This window comes from Girardinichthys multiradiatus, chromosome 22, assembly GCF_021462225.1.
Source record: "Girardinichthys multiradiatus isolate DD_20200921_A chromosome 22, DD_fGirMul_XY1, whole genome shotgun sequence".
NCBI lineage: Eukaryota > Metazoa > Chordata > Actinopteri > Cyprinodontiformes > Goodeidae > Girardinichthys > Girardinichthys multiradiatus.
In genome coordinates, this window is record NC_061814.1 from 34,341,619 (window position 1) to 34,356,624 (window position 15,006).

At 40.4% G+C, this 15,006-nt stretch overlaps 1 protein-coding gene across 1 annotated transcript; it reads left to right on the forward strand.

Annotated features, from left to right (window-relative positions):
• The first annotated feature begins 5,296 nt into the window (after nt 1–5,296).
• Nucleotides 5,297–14,611, forward strand: gpr137ba (G protein-coupled receptor 137Ba). The gene is made up of 7 exons (XM_047351124.1): nt 5,297–6,012; nt 9,406–9,455; nt 9,549–9,771; nt 11,513–11,659; nt 12,815–12,943; nt 13,195–13,316; nt 13,392–14,611. The coding sequence occupies exons 1-7, from the start codon at nt 5,635–5,637 to the stop codon at nt 13,504–13,506; spliced, it is 1,164 nt and encodes a 387-aa protein (XP_047207080.1). The 5' UTR covers nt 5,297–5,634; the 3' UTR covers nt 13,507–14,611.
• Nucleotides 14,612–15,006: the final 395 nt, after the last annotated feature.

Genomic DNA, 15,006 nt, shown 5'->3' on the forward strand with positions numbered 1-15,006 from the left:
GTCGTAGGGAGTGGGCGGAGTGCTGCGGAGCGGAGCGACTCTGGACAGAAAACAGGACTTCTGTTCAGGATGTTCCTAAAGCAAGCTGTTGGAGCAAAGTTGAGCTTTCCAGATGCATATCAGTAAATTGGAAGATCTTAGAAAAGATAATTGAGTTGAGTTATTCCGTTTAAAAAGTGCAAGTTATGTTTTTATAGATTCCTTCTACACACTGTGATATTCAGATGAAATTAGATGTTTACACACACTAGAATGACACAACCGTTTTCTCCCCCATATTCAGACCAAACTTAATCTTTGAGGTCTGTTGGAACCACAACTGATGGAGATTTTTGTACATTCCTCAAATTCAGAGGTTTAGTCACTTCTTAGTATTTGGCACACCGGCATTTCAAACCGAATGAATCGGTTCTTCTGGGCATCCCTCCACAAGCTTCTCACAGTAGTTAGCTGGAACTTCGTCCCATTCCTCCTGACAGAACTGGTGTAACTCATTTGACAGCATGTTTAGGGTCATTGTCTAGTTGGAAGATCATTTTGATGCCTGATGTCTTGAGATGTTGCTTCAATATTTGCCATTATGTTCTGTTCTCATGATGACATTTATTTTGTGCAGCAACCCTACCCCCACAACATGATGATGCCACTCCCGTACTTAAGTATGGTGTTCTCAAGCTTGTAAACATTCTCCCCTTTCCTCAACATGTGCATTATAGTCACCACTTCCCTTTTAGTTTCATCAAACCACAGAATATGTCTCCATAAATTAAGGTCTTTGTCCATGAGCACATTTACTAAATGTAATCTGTCTTTATATGTTGCCTTTAGTGTCATGGATTCTTCCTTCCCGAGTGACTTTTTAGCTCATGTTGGTACAGGACTAGTTTCACTGTGGATATTAGAAGACTCTCTTACCAGCTTCAGCCAGCATCTTCACAAGGTCTTGCTTTTGCTCTGAGGTTGATTTGCATATTTCACACCAAAACATGTTAATCTCAGGGACACTCTCCTCCTTCCTGAACAATATGATGGCTGGACATTCCCTTAGTGTTTATACTTTTCATATGATTATTGGAATTTATGTGAAGTTCTTATGCAAAAAGATGAACCAGTATTAACATCTTGGCTAAGTTCTTTTCATTTTTTCCATGATGTCACATGGAAAAAATGGAAGCAGTGTATTGGCGTAAGATACATCCACATGCATTTCTCCATTTAACTCAGATTTTATGAATGAACCTATCAGAAGCTTAGAAAGCCATGACATAATCATCAGGGTTGTCACAATTTGTTTGAGGGTACAGTAATCTTTCAGTTCTTTTTACAGTAAAAGACGTCCCAACCAAGTGTTGCGTGCACGCATAGTAAAGTATATGGACATACTGTTTAACTGGGCCCCTACCGAACAAGATGGGTAGCTCGGTCAGCAGGGAGCTGAGGAAGAGCGGCTGCTGACGTCACTCTGCTGCGCCCGCCGCTCGGAATGCTTTTTCATTTTCGAGTTCTGGGCAGAACTTTGCGGGCAGACCACAAAAATGAAAAAGCAATGTCTGCTTGGTTTCTTTTTGATTATGGCATAAAATGTGCAGTCGTGAAGAAGAAAATGCAAATAGGATGATTGATTACTAATTTTATTTATGGGTCAAATAATGCAGCCACATTCTTAAAATGAAAAAGCATTTCAGCAAATGCTTTTTCTTTTTCAAATTTTACATTTCAAATTGAACTTTGGTATCTATTTGCTGGGGTACATTTTGAAAAATAAATCTCAAATGTCTTTTTCTTTTTCATTTTAATTAAGTGAAAGAATGAGCAGTCTTGAAGAAGAAAATTAAAATGCAAATAGGATTATTGATAACTAATTTCATTTATGAGTCAAACAATGCAGCGACATTTTTAAAATGAAAAAGCATTTCTGAAAATGCTTCTTCATTTGAAATATGGTAACAATTTGCTTCCATAGATTTTAAAGCAATTTAGCAATGTTAATGCCGTTTTTTAAGTATAGTCTAAAGGCGCCACCTTCTGGTTATACTGGGAATCAGCTTTTGGAGCTACTGACCACAGTCCTCCCAGAAGAAGACATTTCCTGTTATACCAATATTCAGAGCACAGGAGATATATCAGGGATTTACGAGCAGTCAATTAGGTCATCAATATCATATTAATTAAAGGATTTTAATGCCAGTCTTGAACAAGAGTTTTTAAAGTGGGGGTATTATAAGATAAGATAATATAAGCTAGACTTTATTGATCTCACAATGGAGAAATTAACTTGTTACAACAGCTCTTAGTATCACACAAGTAGGGTGCAGATAGTTATGAAAAAAATATGCAATGAAGGAAGAACAAGTTAAATGTGCAAAAACAAGTAGTAATAATAGAATCAAAATAAATTAATAAAATTACTTATGTACAGCAAAAAGTAGAGGTCATTTGTGCTGAAGTGACAATGAGTGCAGGTATTTATTAATACTGAGGTTGTTGCACTAGTTATTATATGGTAGAATTGAACAGTCTGACAGCGTTGGGGATGAAGGACCTACCTCGTTTCTGCACTGAGGGTGTCTCAATCGGGCCACTAAAGGAGCTGCTCAGCTCCTCTACAGTCCAGTGCAGTGGGTGAGAGGTTATGTCCATGATGGATGTGAGCTTGGCTAACATCCTTCTCTCACCCACCACCTCCACAGAGTCAAGTGGGCAGCCCAGGACAGACCTGGCAGAAATGTTCCCTGACTGCTAAAGTTTTGCAGCCATGAAGATGTTTCTGAGATAATTCTGAATGGATAATTGACTGCTTATGTAATCAGAAATGATAATGTTTTTTTAACACTGGTTGGTTTCCTGGAACAAATATAACTTTTGGAACTGGAAACTGGAGTATAGCGGACATAGAGGGCGTGGACCAAGAAAGAGCTTGACTTAGATTTACTGCTGCCCAGAGGGACAAGCCAAATATCTATATCAATAGAATGACTTAAGATTCTCCAAGAAGCCTAGTCTTATGAATTGAAATGTCATTATTGTTTAGGCATCTTTCATGGGAGCATCACTTAAAACAGTTTGTAAGAAATTGTGGTTTTCATCTGAGGACCATCTAAAAACTCAGATCAATGATTTCAACCAGTAAATTTAAGATGATAATTCTTGCTTCTGTCTCCACAAGATTAAATATTTGTAATAATCTGTTTACTTTTGTCTGTGAAAGGTGCTATCAATAAACTTTTACAGACTCATAAGTTGAGAGATTAAGAGTCAAGGTCAGGCTTTAAACAAAAAACTGTATTAACTGGTTGTAGCATGGTGGTGGTACTATCATGATGGGGACTGATGCATTGGACAAGATGTAGGAAATAATGAGAAATACTCCTCAACTTAACAGCTAGATAGCTGAAACATGGGTACATGACAATGATAAAATTGGGCTACCATTAAGCTTTTTGGAAAGGTTCCAACCTCAATTGTATTAAAAAATATTTAGACCATGCTTTAAAGCCAGATTCACTAATTCTGCCAAGAAACGTGGTCAAATCTCCAGCCTTGATTATGCCAGAAGCTTGTTGATGGTTACAGAAAGAGTTTAGTTTTTCTGCAGCTTTCTTGGAGCAATTTATCCAAATATTGATGTGGGTGTATATGTATATATATTAGCCTGTGTGCATAATTCTGAGTCTTTGCAGATCTGAGAAAGGCTATAATTTTTTCAAACTTGTGCACCTTATTGTTTTTTTTAAACGACCAAAGTTGCATGGTATTTATCAGGGCAGCCAGGAAAATTCAGCAAAAATACAGCTCAAAATTAGTGACATTCATAATGTTTATGATTATATTCCACATATATATGGTGATGTCATCTGTGATACAGTGAATCGTCACTGTGTTGCCTGGGAACTAGCAGGCTGTTGTCTGATGTGACCTTAAATGGAAACTGGATTTATTTTTTGCGGAACCAAAGATGTGGGTGATTTAAAGGGCCGGAGCCTAGCTGTGAGACAAAACAAACCAAAAGTGTATATTTGAATTCATTCTTATACCCTATATTTGTGAGGCGGAAACCCCTGTTGTACATATAAATCCAGCCAAGAGGTTTGCACTACAGTTGACAGCATCCTGTTTGGTGTTGCTTCTCTAGCAAATTAATGTCTCACAAAAGTGAAAGGTGAGGTTGGAGAGAACTCGATCTTTAGACTTCTTCAAGTTCACATGCCTAGTCACGTAACACAAAAAACCCTGCAGCTAAAAACATAACCAACACTACCCTCACTGGGGGTTGTGCATACAGATAAGCTGCTTCTTTGGGTCAAAAATCAAAGTCTGCCTGTGTGAGTTTAGGTTGCTGGAATGAAAGGGGAAACCCAGTAAAGTTGTACATAGAAATCAGTCATTGTGAGCCAAGATGTTCTTTCAGTTCTCTGTGGCAACAACTGTGATTCTGCCAATAATCTTTAAAAAACAATTCTGATAAAAACAGACTTCCCATTTTTACTGAAAAACAAAATGCAAGGTTACACAACCTTGGACACAGGGAGTAAAAGAAAAGTAGTACCGTTATAACATTTTAAAGAATTTGTATTGGGGTAACACTCCCAGTTAAAACCCAGCCAACCACCACAGCACCACTATCAGGTAAATAACGTTTTATTATTGTCCAGGTTTGGGTCCTCTCCCGGAGACCAGGAAGCTTGAGGGTTCTGTGAAGTATTTTAGCTGTTCCTAGGACTTTAATCTTCTGGACAGAGATCTTAGAGGTTGTTCTTGGGATCTGCTGTAGCCACTCCCCCATTTAGCGGGTTTCCTTCTTCTTGTTGTTGCTTTCGTTTGAGATTACTGGATCTATCTTTATTGCACTGTTTTCTGCTTTGTCCACCACCATAAAGTCTGGTTGGTTTGCCATCAGCTGTCGGTCTGGATCGATTATATATTAATGTAATGTTCCTCTATGGCAAGCTACTACCCATTTAATTGTTTATTATTTTTTGCATGGTTACATAATAAGAGTAAAACCCAATGCTGCCCTCCTGGGTCCAGAGCTAAAATAAGAATAATAATAATTGGTAAGAGATAAAACAGAATAGAATTGATTTTTTTAAATAGTTAGAAGATTGCTAATTTTGTTGGTACATTAAAGCATTTTCGCTTTAATGTATATTGATATAATTTAATGAAAGAATGAGTGTGGTTTTCATACATGGTTGTAAAATGAGACTAAATACATGCAAGAGCCCTGATCTGCCCTCCTGGGATCAGAGCTGCGGTGGGAAGCACCATCACAGGGTTAAAGGTACAGTAGTGTGCGTCAGCTGATGCGTAGCGTCACGTAATGAGCCCTCGATGAGGAGGGTGTAGGGGTTGGTCCTGGAAGCCCGCTGCTGTAGTCCTCCTCATCATCTCTGGTCATGTGGCTCTTTCTCTCAGGCTGCATCTGGATCCTCCTCAGGAAGTTGGACCTGTTTCCTTCCCTGCAGCCTCCCTCTGCTTTCTGACAGTCGCTCCAGTTGGGCTGCTTGCTTCCTGGTTCTCCGTGTTTTAACTGCGGCTCTCGGTCGCCGCTCATCGGCCCGGGCCTGGGAGCCTGAGAGGCAGGGCTCTGCTGCGAACACCTCCATCTCCTCTCAGAGCCAGGGAGAGCTTATCATGGAGGCCCCGGCGGAGGAGGAGCCGTTGCAGAAGGACAAGTACCTGCCTCTGCCTACTCTGAGCCCAGCCGTGCCCCCCTTTGTGACTTTGGGTCTGACGGTGGTCTACACCGTCTTCTATTCGCTCCTCTTCACATTCATCTACGTCCAGCTCTGGCTGGTTCTGCGGTACCGACACAAGCGCTTCAGCTACCAGACTGTGTTTCTGTTCCTGTGCTTGCTGTGGTCGGCCCTGCGCACCGTGCTCTTCTCATTCTACTTCAGGAACTTTGTCACAGCAAACACCCTGGGGCCCTTTCCCTTTTGGCTGCTCTACTGCTTTCCTGTCTGCCTGCAGTTCTTCACTCTCAGCCTCATGAACCTTTACTTTGCACAGGTGAGTAGGATTAGAGGCGCTTAATGCCTCGGCAAGTATCTTCACTATTACTGTAAAACAGCATTTATAGGAGTTATTCCTGCAGGTAGGTAGGATGCATGCATGAGGGGTGATGTACAGTATGTGCCTTGAAAAGTATTCATACTCCTTGAACTGTTTTCTGTTTTGCCAATGTGCAACCACAACCTTTCCATTATTGGGATTTTATGTGGTGGACTAAACAAAGTAGTGGAAGGAAAAATAATACACAGGTCTTTTGCAGCACTTATCAGGTTATCTTCCAGCTCCATCCACCTTCTCATCAACTCTGACTAGATGGTCTGTCATTGCTGAAGAAAAGCATCCTCACAGCATTATGCTGCCACTATGTTTCAGTGTGGATGGTGTGTTCACACATCACGATTTGCATGCAGACCAGAAAGAGACATTTTAGTCTCATGTTACCAGAGCACTATCTTTCACATGTCTGCTGTTTCCCCTGCATGACTCGGGCAAATTGCAAACTGGACTCTTTATGGCATTCTGTCAACTGGGACTTTTTTGCAGTTGTGCCATACAAACCTATAACCCTGAAGGTAATTGGTTGGACTGGATTTTAGTTAGGGTTGTCTGAGTAAAAGGGTTGCAGACAAATGCACAAGACAGTTTTCAGATTTAAAGTTGTAAAACATTGTGAAAGCCATTTATCATTTTCCTTCCACTTCGGGGTTATGTGCTAATTTATGTTGCTCTATCACGTCAATAAGATACATTGAAGTTTGTAGTTCAAGCGGTGTAAAAACGTTTGTAAGGCAACAAATGTGCAGAGACTGACTGACAGTCTTATTTGATAGGGGTTACGTATATTTGAAGCCGACTTTGCAACAAACATCAGGTTTTGAAGTCTAGTCCAGACTGCAGCCTCTACAGATGTGATGTAGAAACGTGGTCCCAGGTTCTCTCTAAAACAAAAAAACAGAAGGTTTTTTGGAAGAAACGATAGGAATGTATTGATAGAGACACCTTTTCTTTAGGTGGGAAAACATGATAACATGCGAGGACATTCAACACAAGTCTTTTCTTGTCATAGCTCAAGGGGATCTTTGTCTTCGGTGAACTAGCAGCTGAACTGATGTTTTGCAAGTTGAGCATTAAAAATGTCCATTTGTAACTGATTTTAGCTGTGGAACGCATGTCATCACTGGATCACATTTGAATTGTGCTTGTAAAACCATGCATATATTAAAGGCACAAGCCACACTTTTCAATAAAATCTATTAAACTCACTTTAGATCTAGAGCAATGATTCGCAGTCAGTTTTTCCTGTTCTGGTATTTTGTTGTAAGTTGTCATTTGATCAGGGTAAAATAAATCCTTCTATTTGCATGCCCTTCCGATGACATCACATAAGGCAACCAGTTAGTTTTGTTGTATTTTCCCTGTTGTTTTTCCCATCTTTATTCACATGTTTTTAATCTAATTCTGCCATCGAAGGTGTTTACTGTGTGTACTGCTGCAGCAAAATGTTTGAATCACATGTGAGGACATGGCATGGATTTCAGAATAATAAGACAATAGTAAAACACAAGGGACGGGTTTGTAAACAGGATCATGCCAGACTGGAATGACTAGATTTCATTATTAAAGATCTTCAGTGATGATTATAATCCAGTTTGGCATAAAGAAAAATAGTCAGGTTGACTCGCTCCCGGCCATGTTTCCTGCAGAACAGCTGCATCACCAGGCAGACAGACTTATAACAAGCTCACTCCACCCAGTTAGCTTCACCATGCATGCATCTGCAGAACAGCCGATGCATCACCATCATTGCAGTCAACTATAGATCCTGTGAGTATATTTGTGACTGACATATTTGGCTGATTTACAGATGAAAGAAAGAAAGCAGTGACAGAAATTCAGCACGAGTTGATTAATGACTGTCATTGCAGCTCTGTCTGGAATATATTTCCAATATTGATATGAACTGTGAAATGAAAGCAATTGCCCTCTAAAGATACTAACTGGTTGTACCACCTTTTTCAGCAACATCTGGCAACGTGTCTTTTACATCCCTGTGCGGAAATTTGGGCCCACTCTTCTGAATTATTTTAATTTAGCCACATTTGATGATTTCTGAGCAAGCCACATAATCCCAGTTGGATTTAAATCCAGACTTGGACTACGCCACTCTTAAATGGTAATTTAGTTTATTTTAGGCATTCAGAGGTGGCTGTTCTGGTGTGTTTTGAAGCGTTGTTCTGCTGCATAACCCAAGTGCACTTCAGATTGAGGTTAGAAAATGATGGCAGGACATTCTGTTTCAGGATTTTCAGGCAGAGAGCAGGATTCATGGTTCCATCCGATACATTAAGTTGTCCATTTCTCAATAAGTGACTTAGCCCCAGACTATCACATTACCAGCACCACGATTGACTGTCGATATGTTGTTGTTTCTCACCAAATGTGACGAGAGGCACATCTTCTAAAAAGATCCACAGAATATTTTCTCACAAGTCTTGCGGATCATCAAGATGTTTTTTTTTTTGGCAAATGTGACTTGTTTTAACCTTAAAACTCTCCCATGAATGCTATTTTTGACCACTTGACTAGTCTCTTTCTCATTGTTGAATTATGAACACCGACCTTAACTAAGGCAATCAGACCTGCAGAGGCCGGCCGCTGTTTAAAAGTTAATCCGTGATTTAACTCCGGGAACAATAACTTTGATATAGGCTCTTGTTGCTTTGTATTGTGTATTTTCCTAAATAAAGATGTTTGCTCAAATAATCTTTGTCTGTTATTAAAATTGGTTTGATCTGAAACATTTTAAGTGACACTAAAGCAAAGGGGAAAAAAATGGTTAAGAGGAAATACTGTACATGTACATCACGAATGTAGCTTTGCTTTACAGTTGCACTTAGATCAGGATGTGAACGTTTGTAAAGCACTGACACACAGCACATAACGGTTGGCAAATCAAGCGGTGTGAAACTTGCTTGTGCAGGAACACGGCTGCAGCTTATGCGCTCGATGTGACACCCTCACAGTCATTCATGTGACTCGAGTGAAAGGAGTCAAGTTATTATTGGTTGTTGCCTTCTGTGTAGGCGGCTCACATTCAGATCATCAACGAAATGAGATGAATCATGTCTTCAACCGCTTATGCAATCCACATATGAACCGAAGCATTCTCCGGCCTCTGCCTGAGGCTTATTTTTAGCATAATCCTCTTGTGTTGTCCACAGTTGAGTTTCTAGCGAGCCCTGAGATGTGTAACTATTGTGCATCTTGATCATGAAACACAACCATGGGTTTACTGTTTAATCGGAATGAGGAGCAGGAATAGAGAAGTGAAACGGCCTGACACATTCGCATGATCAAGTGTCTTCTTACGTTGTTTTTTTCTTCTTTTAGGTTGTTTTTAAGGCAAAGTCCAAATATGCACCAGAGCTTCAGAGGTACAGGTGAGAGCAGGCCTTCAATGGATTTCCGCTCATTTCCCTCGCTGCAGTTTTCGGAGGTGAATAATAAATATGTCTATGCTCTTTTCCTGCCAGGCTGCCCCTCTACCTCCTTTTCCTGTTTATTAGCCTGGTATTTTTGGTCGTGAATTTAGCGTGTGCCCTGCTGGTGAGGATGTCCTCAGCAGAAGCTCACACCATTGTGCTCGTGAGAGTCGCCATCAACGACACGCTTTTCGTCCTGTGTGCGGTCTCGCTCTCTTTGTGTCTTTACAAGATCGCCAAGATGTCTCTGGCCAACATTTACCTGGAGTCCAAGGTGAGACTGAGCTGTGACCGAGTCCAGATTCGATTTGAGCTGTTTTTTTTTTGTTTTTTTTTCTCTCTCTCAAATTAAGCTACAAATCTTTACAAAAGCAGTCACCCCGTGAATGTTTTAACGCTTTGTCACGTTACAGACACACATTTCAATGGATTTTATGTGATAGATCAACAACATAAACTAGGGTGAAAATGATCTGTAGTATTAAAGGTCTTATTTTACAAATACAACTCTGAAAAATGTGGCAGCCATTTGCATTCAACTCCCTTTAATTGGATACCCCTAAATTAAACTCAGTACAAGAAAATGCACTGAAGTCACCTAATCTGAGCTGTTCTGTGAAAGCTGCACAAATTCTTTTTTAAGGACATTGGATTGGCACAACCTACCAAGACAAGGCCGTCCATCTACATCAGTGGCGGATGCTGGTCTTTCAAGGAGGGGAAGCTTAATTTCAAGATCGCTGATTCGCTCATTTCGCTGTCAATCAAAAAGTGATTCAGCCTCAGACAGATCATCCAATCATCATGCAGAAGTTGAGCGTCCGGGCCAGTCCACTGCCCCATAGACCCCCAGAGAAGCTAAGCGTCCGATGGGTGGGACAAAGCCCAGCATTTTTGCTTCGCTATTGAACTCACTGTGAAGCTGCGGGAATGAGTGAGAGGAAAGTTACTAATGATAAGAAGCTGATTCTGAACAAAAGCTGAGCGCATATTTAGTCAATGACATGTACACACAACAGTATATATTTGATCACTTATTTTTTGACATTTTAGGGGAAGCTGAGATTCCCTTGCAACCTTAGAGCAATCGCCACTGATCTACATGGTGGTGGCAGCATCATGTCGTGGGGATGTTTTTCCATCAGGGAAAAGAAAACTCGCCATAGTTGATTGAGAAAGCGGTGGAGCTAAATACAGGGTGATCCTAGGAGAAAACCTTGTTAGAGGCTGCAGGGCTCTTGAGACTGGGGTCGAGGTTCACCTTCTAGCAGGACGACATTAAACACACAGCATGAGCTACAATGAAACTGGCCAAGTCCAGTTCTGAGAGTTGCTATCCTGCAACTTTTGGATGCATCCATTCTGCAGGACTGGACTTGGCCACTGGTGGTTTAGATCAAAGCATGTTAATTTGTTAGAATGACCTAGTCAAAGACCAGACCCAAATCTTATGTAGAATTTCCATCAAGACTCAAAGCTTTTATTCACAGAAGCCCTCCTTCCAATCTAACTGAGCGTGAAGTACTTTGCAAAGAAGCATGGAAACATTTCCACCTCTACATGTACAAAGCTGGTAGAGACAGACCCCAAAAGACCTGCAGCTGTAACTGCAGCAAACGTTGATTTTACAAATGATTGACCCAGGAAGTTGGAAACAAATGTATGCCACACCTTTTAGATTTTGTTTTTTATGAACAAGTTTAAAAACCATCCACCATTTTCCTTCACTTCAGAAACCTGCACCACCTTGTGTTTCTTTTTTTAAATTAATTTATTTGGCAGGGACAATGTACATTAATTGACATTGCTGTAAATGCACCTGAATAAGCCAATTGGCAATTTTTCATCTTTTGAATCTGGACAAATAGAAAATTTGTCTCAATGTTGGTCTCTCACAGTTAAAAAAAAATCCTTATAAAATACACTAAGGTTTGTGGCTGTAATGTGATAAAATATGAAAAAACATCACTTTAATCTAATTTTAAACACCTGGCTGATAGTATGTTGTTGTGCAGGGGACGTCGGTGTGCCAGGTGACAGTTATAGGAGCCATTGTCATACTGCTGTATGCATCCAGGGCCTGCTACAACTTGGTCGTCCTGGGTCTCTCAAACAAAAGCATTAACTCGTTTGACTACGACTGGTACAACGTGTCGGACCAGGTAAATCACTGCGTCATAATAATTGTAAAGGAGTAGTGTAGAATCTTGGCACAAACACTGACTTTGTTTATGAGCCATGCTGGTTTTGCTGCAAAGAACTAGATTTTCCTGCTCTCTTAAAGATCTTCAAATGGGATAAAATCCATTCCCTACAGCCTCTGAAGATCGGTAATCCTGTTTGTAAAAAACTGGAGAAGATTGTGTTTTTAATAGGAATTGAAAGCTTTGCTAATAAAGAAATCAAGATGCTTTAGAAAATACAGGAAGTAATTAGTCATTTTTGAAGTCATGCAGCATGAGACCGTCATTGAAAATTGTTTATCACGATGAGGCCGCCTTCTTCTTTTTGTCTCTCTTTAACATCCCCCTTATTTGATTTTGAAAGTTTAAAGGAGACCAAAAATCCCCCCCAAAAACCCAGATTGCATAAAAGTAAAAAAATCAACTGCATGTCCTTGAGTGAAAGATGCATTTGATCCACCCAGCAAAACATGAGGGAAAACTTGGAGGAACCTTTGTCGGCAACCAAAGAGTCCTGCTGATAGGAGATGGTCACCGGGTATGCACTCATCTCTGGAGGGATTTTTACTTCCTCCTTACAGAAACTCTGATTCCAGTAGGTTTCTTGGCTGCCTCCACAGATCTCTGGAGGGCTGAGCTCTGAAGACTGACTATCCCAGGGGAGGCCAAACCTAGTGCCCCAGAACCAGTGTCCTGCATGTTTAAGATGTGTCCCTGCTCTAATACAGTATACCTCCTACCTCCCTCGTTTTTGAAGATCTGCACCAACTGTCGCCTCCTCACCACTCTTCTTGCTGATGGTCTTGTAGTCCATTCCAGCCTTGTGTTCACCATCTTGACCCTAACATACTTTTGTAAATGGACCCTGGACAGATTGGAGTGGAAGAAACTGGTTCTGTAGGCTCTGGGCGCACAGGTTTAGGTCAGGGGTTTCTGTTATAGTTGTTTATTGTGTTACATGACTGATGGGAGCCAGAATGCTTGCTGGGTTGCAGACATTAGCAGGTTTGTCACATCTTGCAAAAAAAAACAAAAAACAAAATCGAAATTTTCTTGTGAAATTTCTACTAAATTGGTGCTTGCTGTGTCTACCACTGCAGGAACTGTTTAATGCCTGGGTGTTTTTCTTTTCAGGCAGATCTACAGTCGACTCTGGGTGACACCGGCTACGTCGTCTTCGGAGTGATTTTGTTTGTTTGGGAGCTGCTACCTACTTCCCTGGTTGTATATTTCTTCAGAGTTCGGAAGCCCAACTTGGACAGGGTGAGGCCTCCATAACATTGAACCCACTGTTGTTTCTAGCCTCAAACATGTCTTCAGTATGGTTTTGCCCTTGGTCCCATCAGCAAGGGGAAAACAAAAAAAAGCTTATCCTAAGTGATACACTTGGTAGCGAGTTATGAGCAGTCATAAAGAAAAGAGGTTGGGAAGCACTGCGTCAGTATGTGGAAGTTTGTCTTGATTCTTTCTAATGCAATGTGACTAGATACCGTTATCTTGTTTGTCTCCTGCAGAGCAGCTCTGGCCTCCCAGGTCATGTCTTCTCGTCCAGGGCTTACTTCTTTGACAACCCAAGACGTTACGACAGCGACGATGATCTCGCTTGGAGCGTCATGCCTCAGAACATCCAAGCCAGGTAGAAGCACCAATCCTGCTGTACAGGACGTTTTGGAAGGGTAATGACTAATAATGCATCTTTTGCACTCTGTAGTCTGGCTGCGGACAGTTACGAGTGGGGGAGCCAAAACAGCGGCATCAGCGCCTACATTGGAAGTGAGGACAGTTACAACTACTCCCGTCCTCCAGAGGAACTGAGCCATTACTGAGGGGAGTTCACAATGACTCCTGTTGGCCTGTTGCTTTGCTCCTTATCTGTATATTTTTGCCACAGTCTGTTACTGACTGAGGCACAACTTTATTCATGAGCTGTTCCGTTTGGAGGAAACCAACAGACTTATCTCATTGCCAGTATATAAAAGCCCAGTAATGGGGCTTTACTTTTGCACACACCTTGTACAGATTATGATCTGTTCTTAAACTCTTTCATTATTTAGTTCATGTTGATTACAACTTAATATATTTCCTAACCTTTGTAAGAAGTACTGTAATACTTTTTATTGTACTGTCTGAATGTTTTTTTTTCATACAGATGTTTATAACGAAGAGAGACTCGTTTAATTCATATTAAAAAGTTTAAATGCTGTAGAAATGCTTTAATGTTAACATTTCTTTTTGTAGCTGAGGTTTTCCATGGATATTGAAGAGAAAAAAAGTTCTCAGCTTTGGAAGCCATACCTTGCACTGCAGCACCCCCTGTTGGTGCTTCAACTTGAGTTGTTGACATTTGTTCTTTAAAATCTTGGTTGTATTTAGTGATAAAAAACTAAAAGTGCAGGGTTCTTACACATTTCCCCTTTGGAACATTTGCAGCCATCTGTGCAAAAAGAAAGGCACATAGTTGAGTTTTATTATCTGGATACCCTACATGTATACATCATGACAGCACAACGCTGAGGTTGGCTTCAGATCCAGCGGCATCATAAACGGCACTGGTTTACTTGGGGTTTTTTGGGCAAGTTAAATTGGCTCTGCTTTAAAATTTATGCCAGATTTGTCAAATCAGGCCTGATTATTTTACTATAAATGCAAGTTCAATAACAGATTGTTTCAATTTATGCTTTTAAATGTAGATCCTCTCGCACAGAAAAAAATGTAGTTACATATTGTGCACAGAATTAAGAAAAATAAATACATTTTGGGAAGTAAAAACAGGATTTTATAAAAGGACTCTGTAAAACCAAACTGATCAATTTCTTCAGCATGTTGCAATTTACAGATAAAAGGTGTAAATTATATACAAACCGATGAAAGAAGCACTTTGTTTAGAATATCTTTTTAAACTGAATAAGGAATAAAATCTGGAAACTCAAACCTTTTTTCTGTACTCACTTTTTTTTCTTCAATACTTATCCGCACCTGAAAAATAAAAAGCCAGTTCCAGACTTTAACCCTGCATAGCAACCCTGCTCAGTTCACAGAGCAGAAGCATGGTCCAGGAGTGAAGGTGACGGTCCTCAGTGTCATGACTTTAAACAGTCATTTCAATGTTGCCAAACACATAATTCAGACATGAAAACAGAAATGAAGTCACATTAGGTGTTGGTTAGAAATCTGATTAAATGACTGATCCTATCCTATAAAAACTTGTTTGCACATAATGGACAAATAATGGGACGGATAGATGGACAAACAGATGTGTGGTTGGACAGAACCTTCAGACAATGAGAAGATGAATAAAGTCTAGAACAGATTTTTTCTTCTCTTTC

What these genes read in the sequence shown, in the direction of transcription:
- gpr137ba (XM_047351124.1), top strand. Translation starts at nt 5,635, where the DNA reads ATGGAGGCCCCGGCGGAGGAGGAGCCGTTGCAGAAGGACAAGTACCTG. An exon ending in CCAGAGCTTCAGAGGTACAG is followed by an intron (nt 9,456 to 9,548) that starts GTGAGAGCAGGC and finishes TTTTCCTGCCAG; the next exon opens with GCTGCCCCTCTACCTCCTTT. An exon ending in ACATTTACCTGGAGTCCAAG is followed by an intron (nt 9,772 to 11,512) that starts GTGAGACTGAGC and finishes GTTGTTGTGCAG; the next exon opens with GGGACGTCGGTGTGCCAGGT.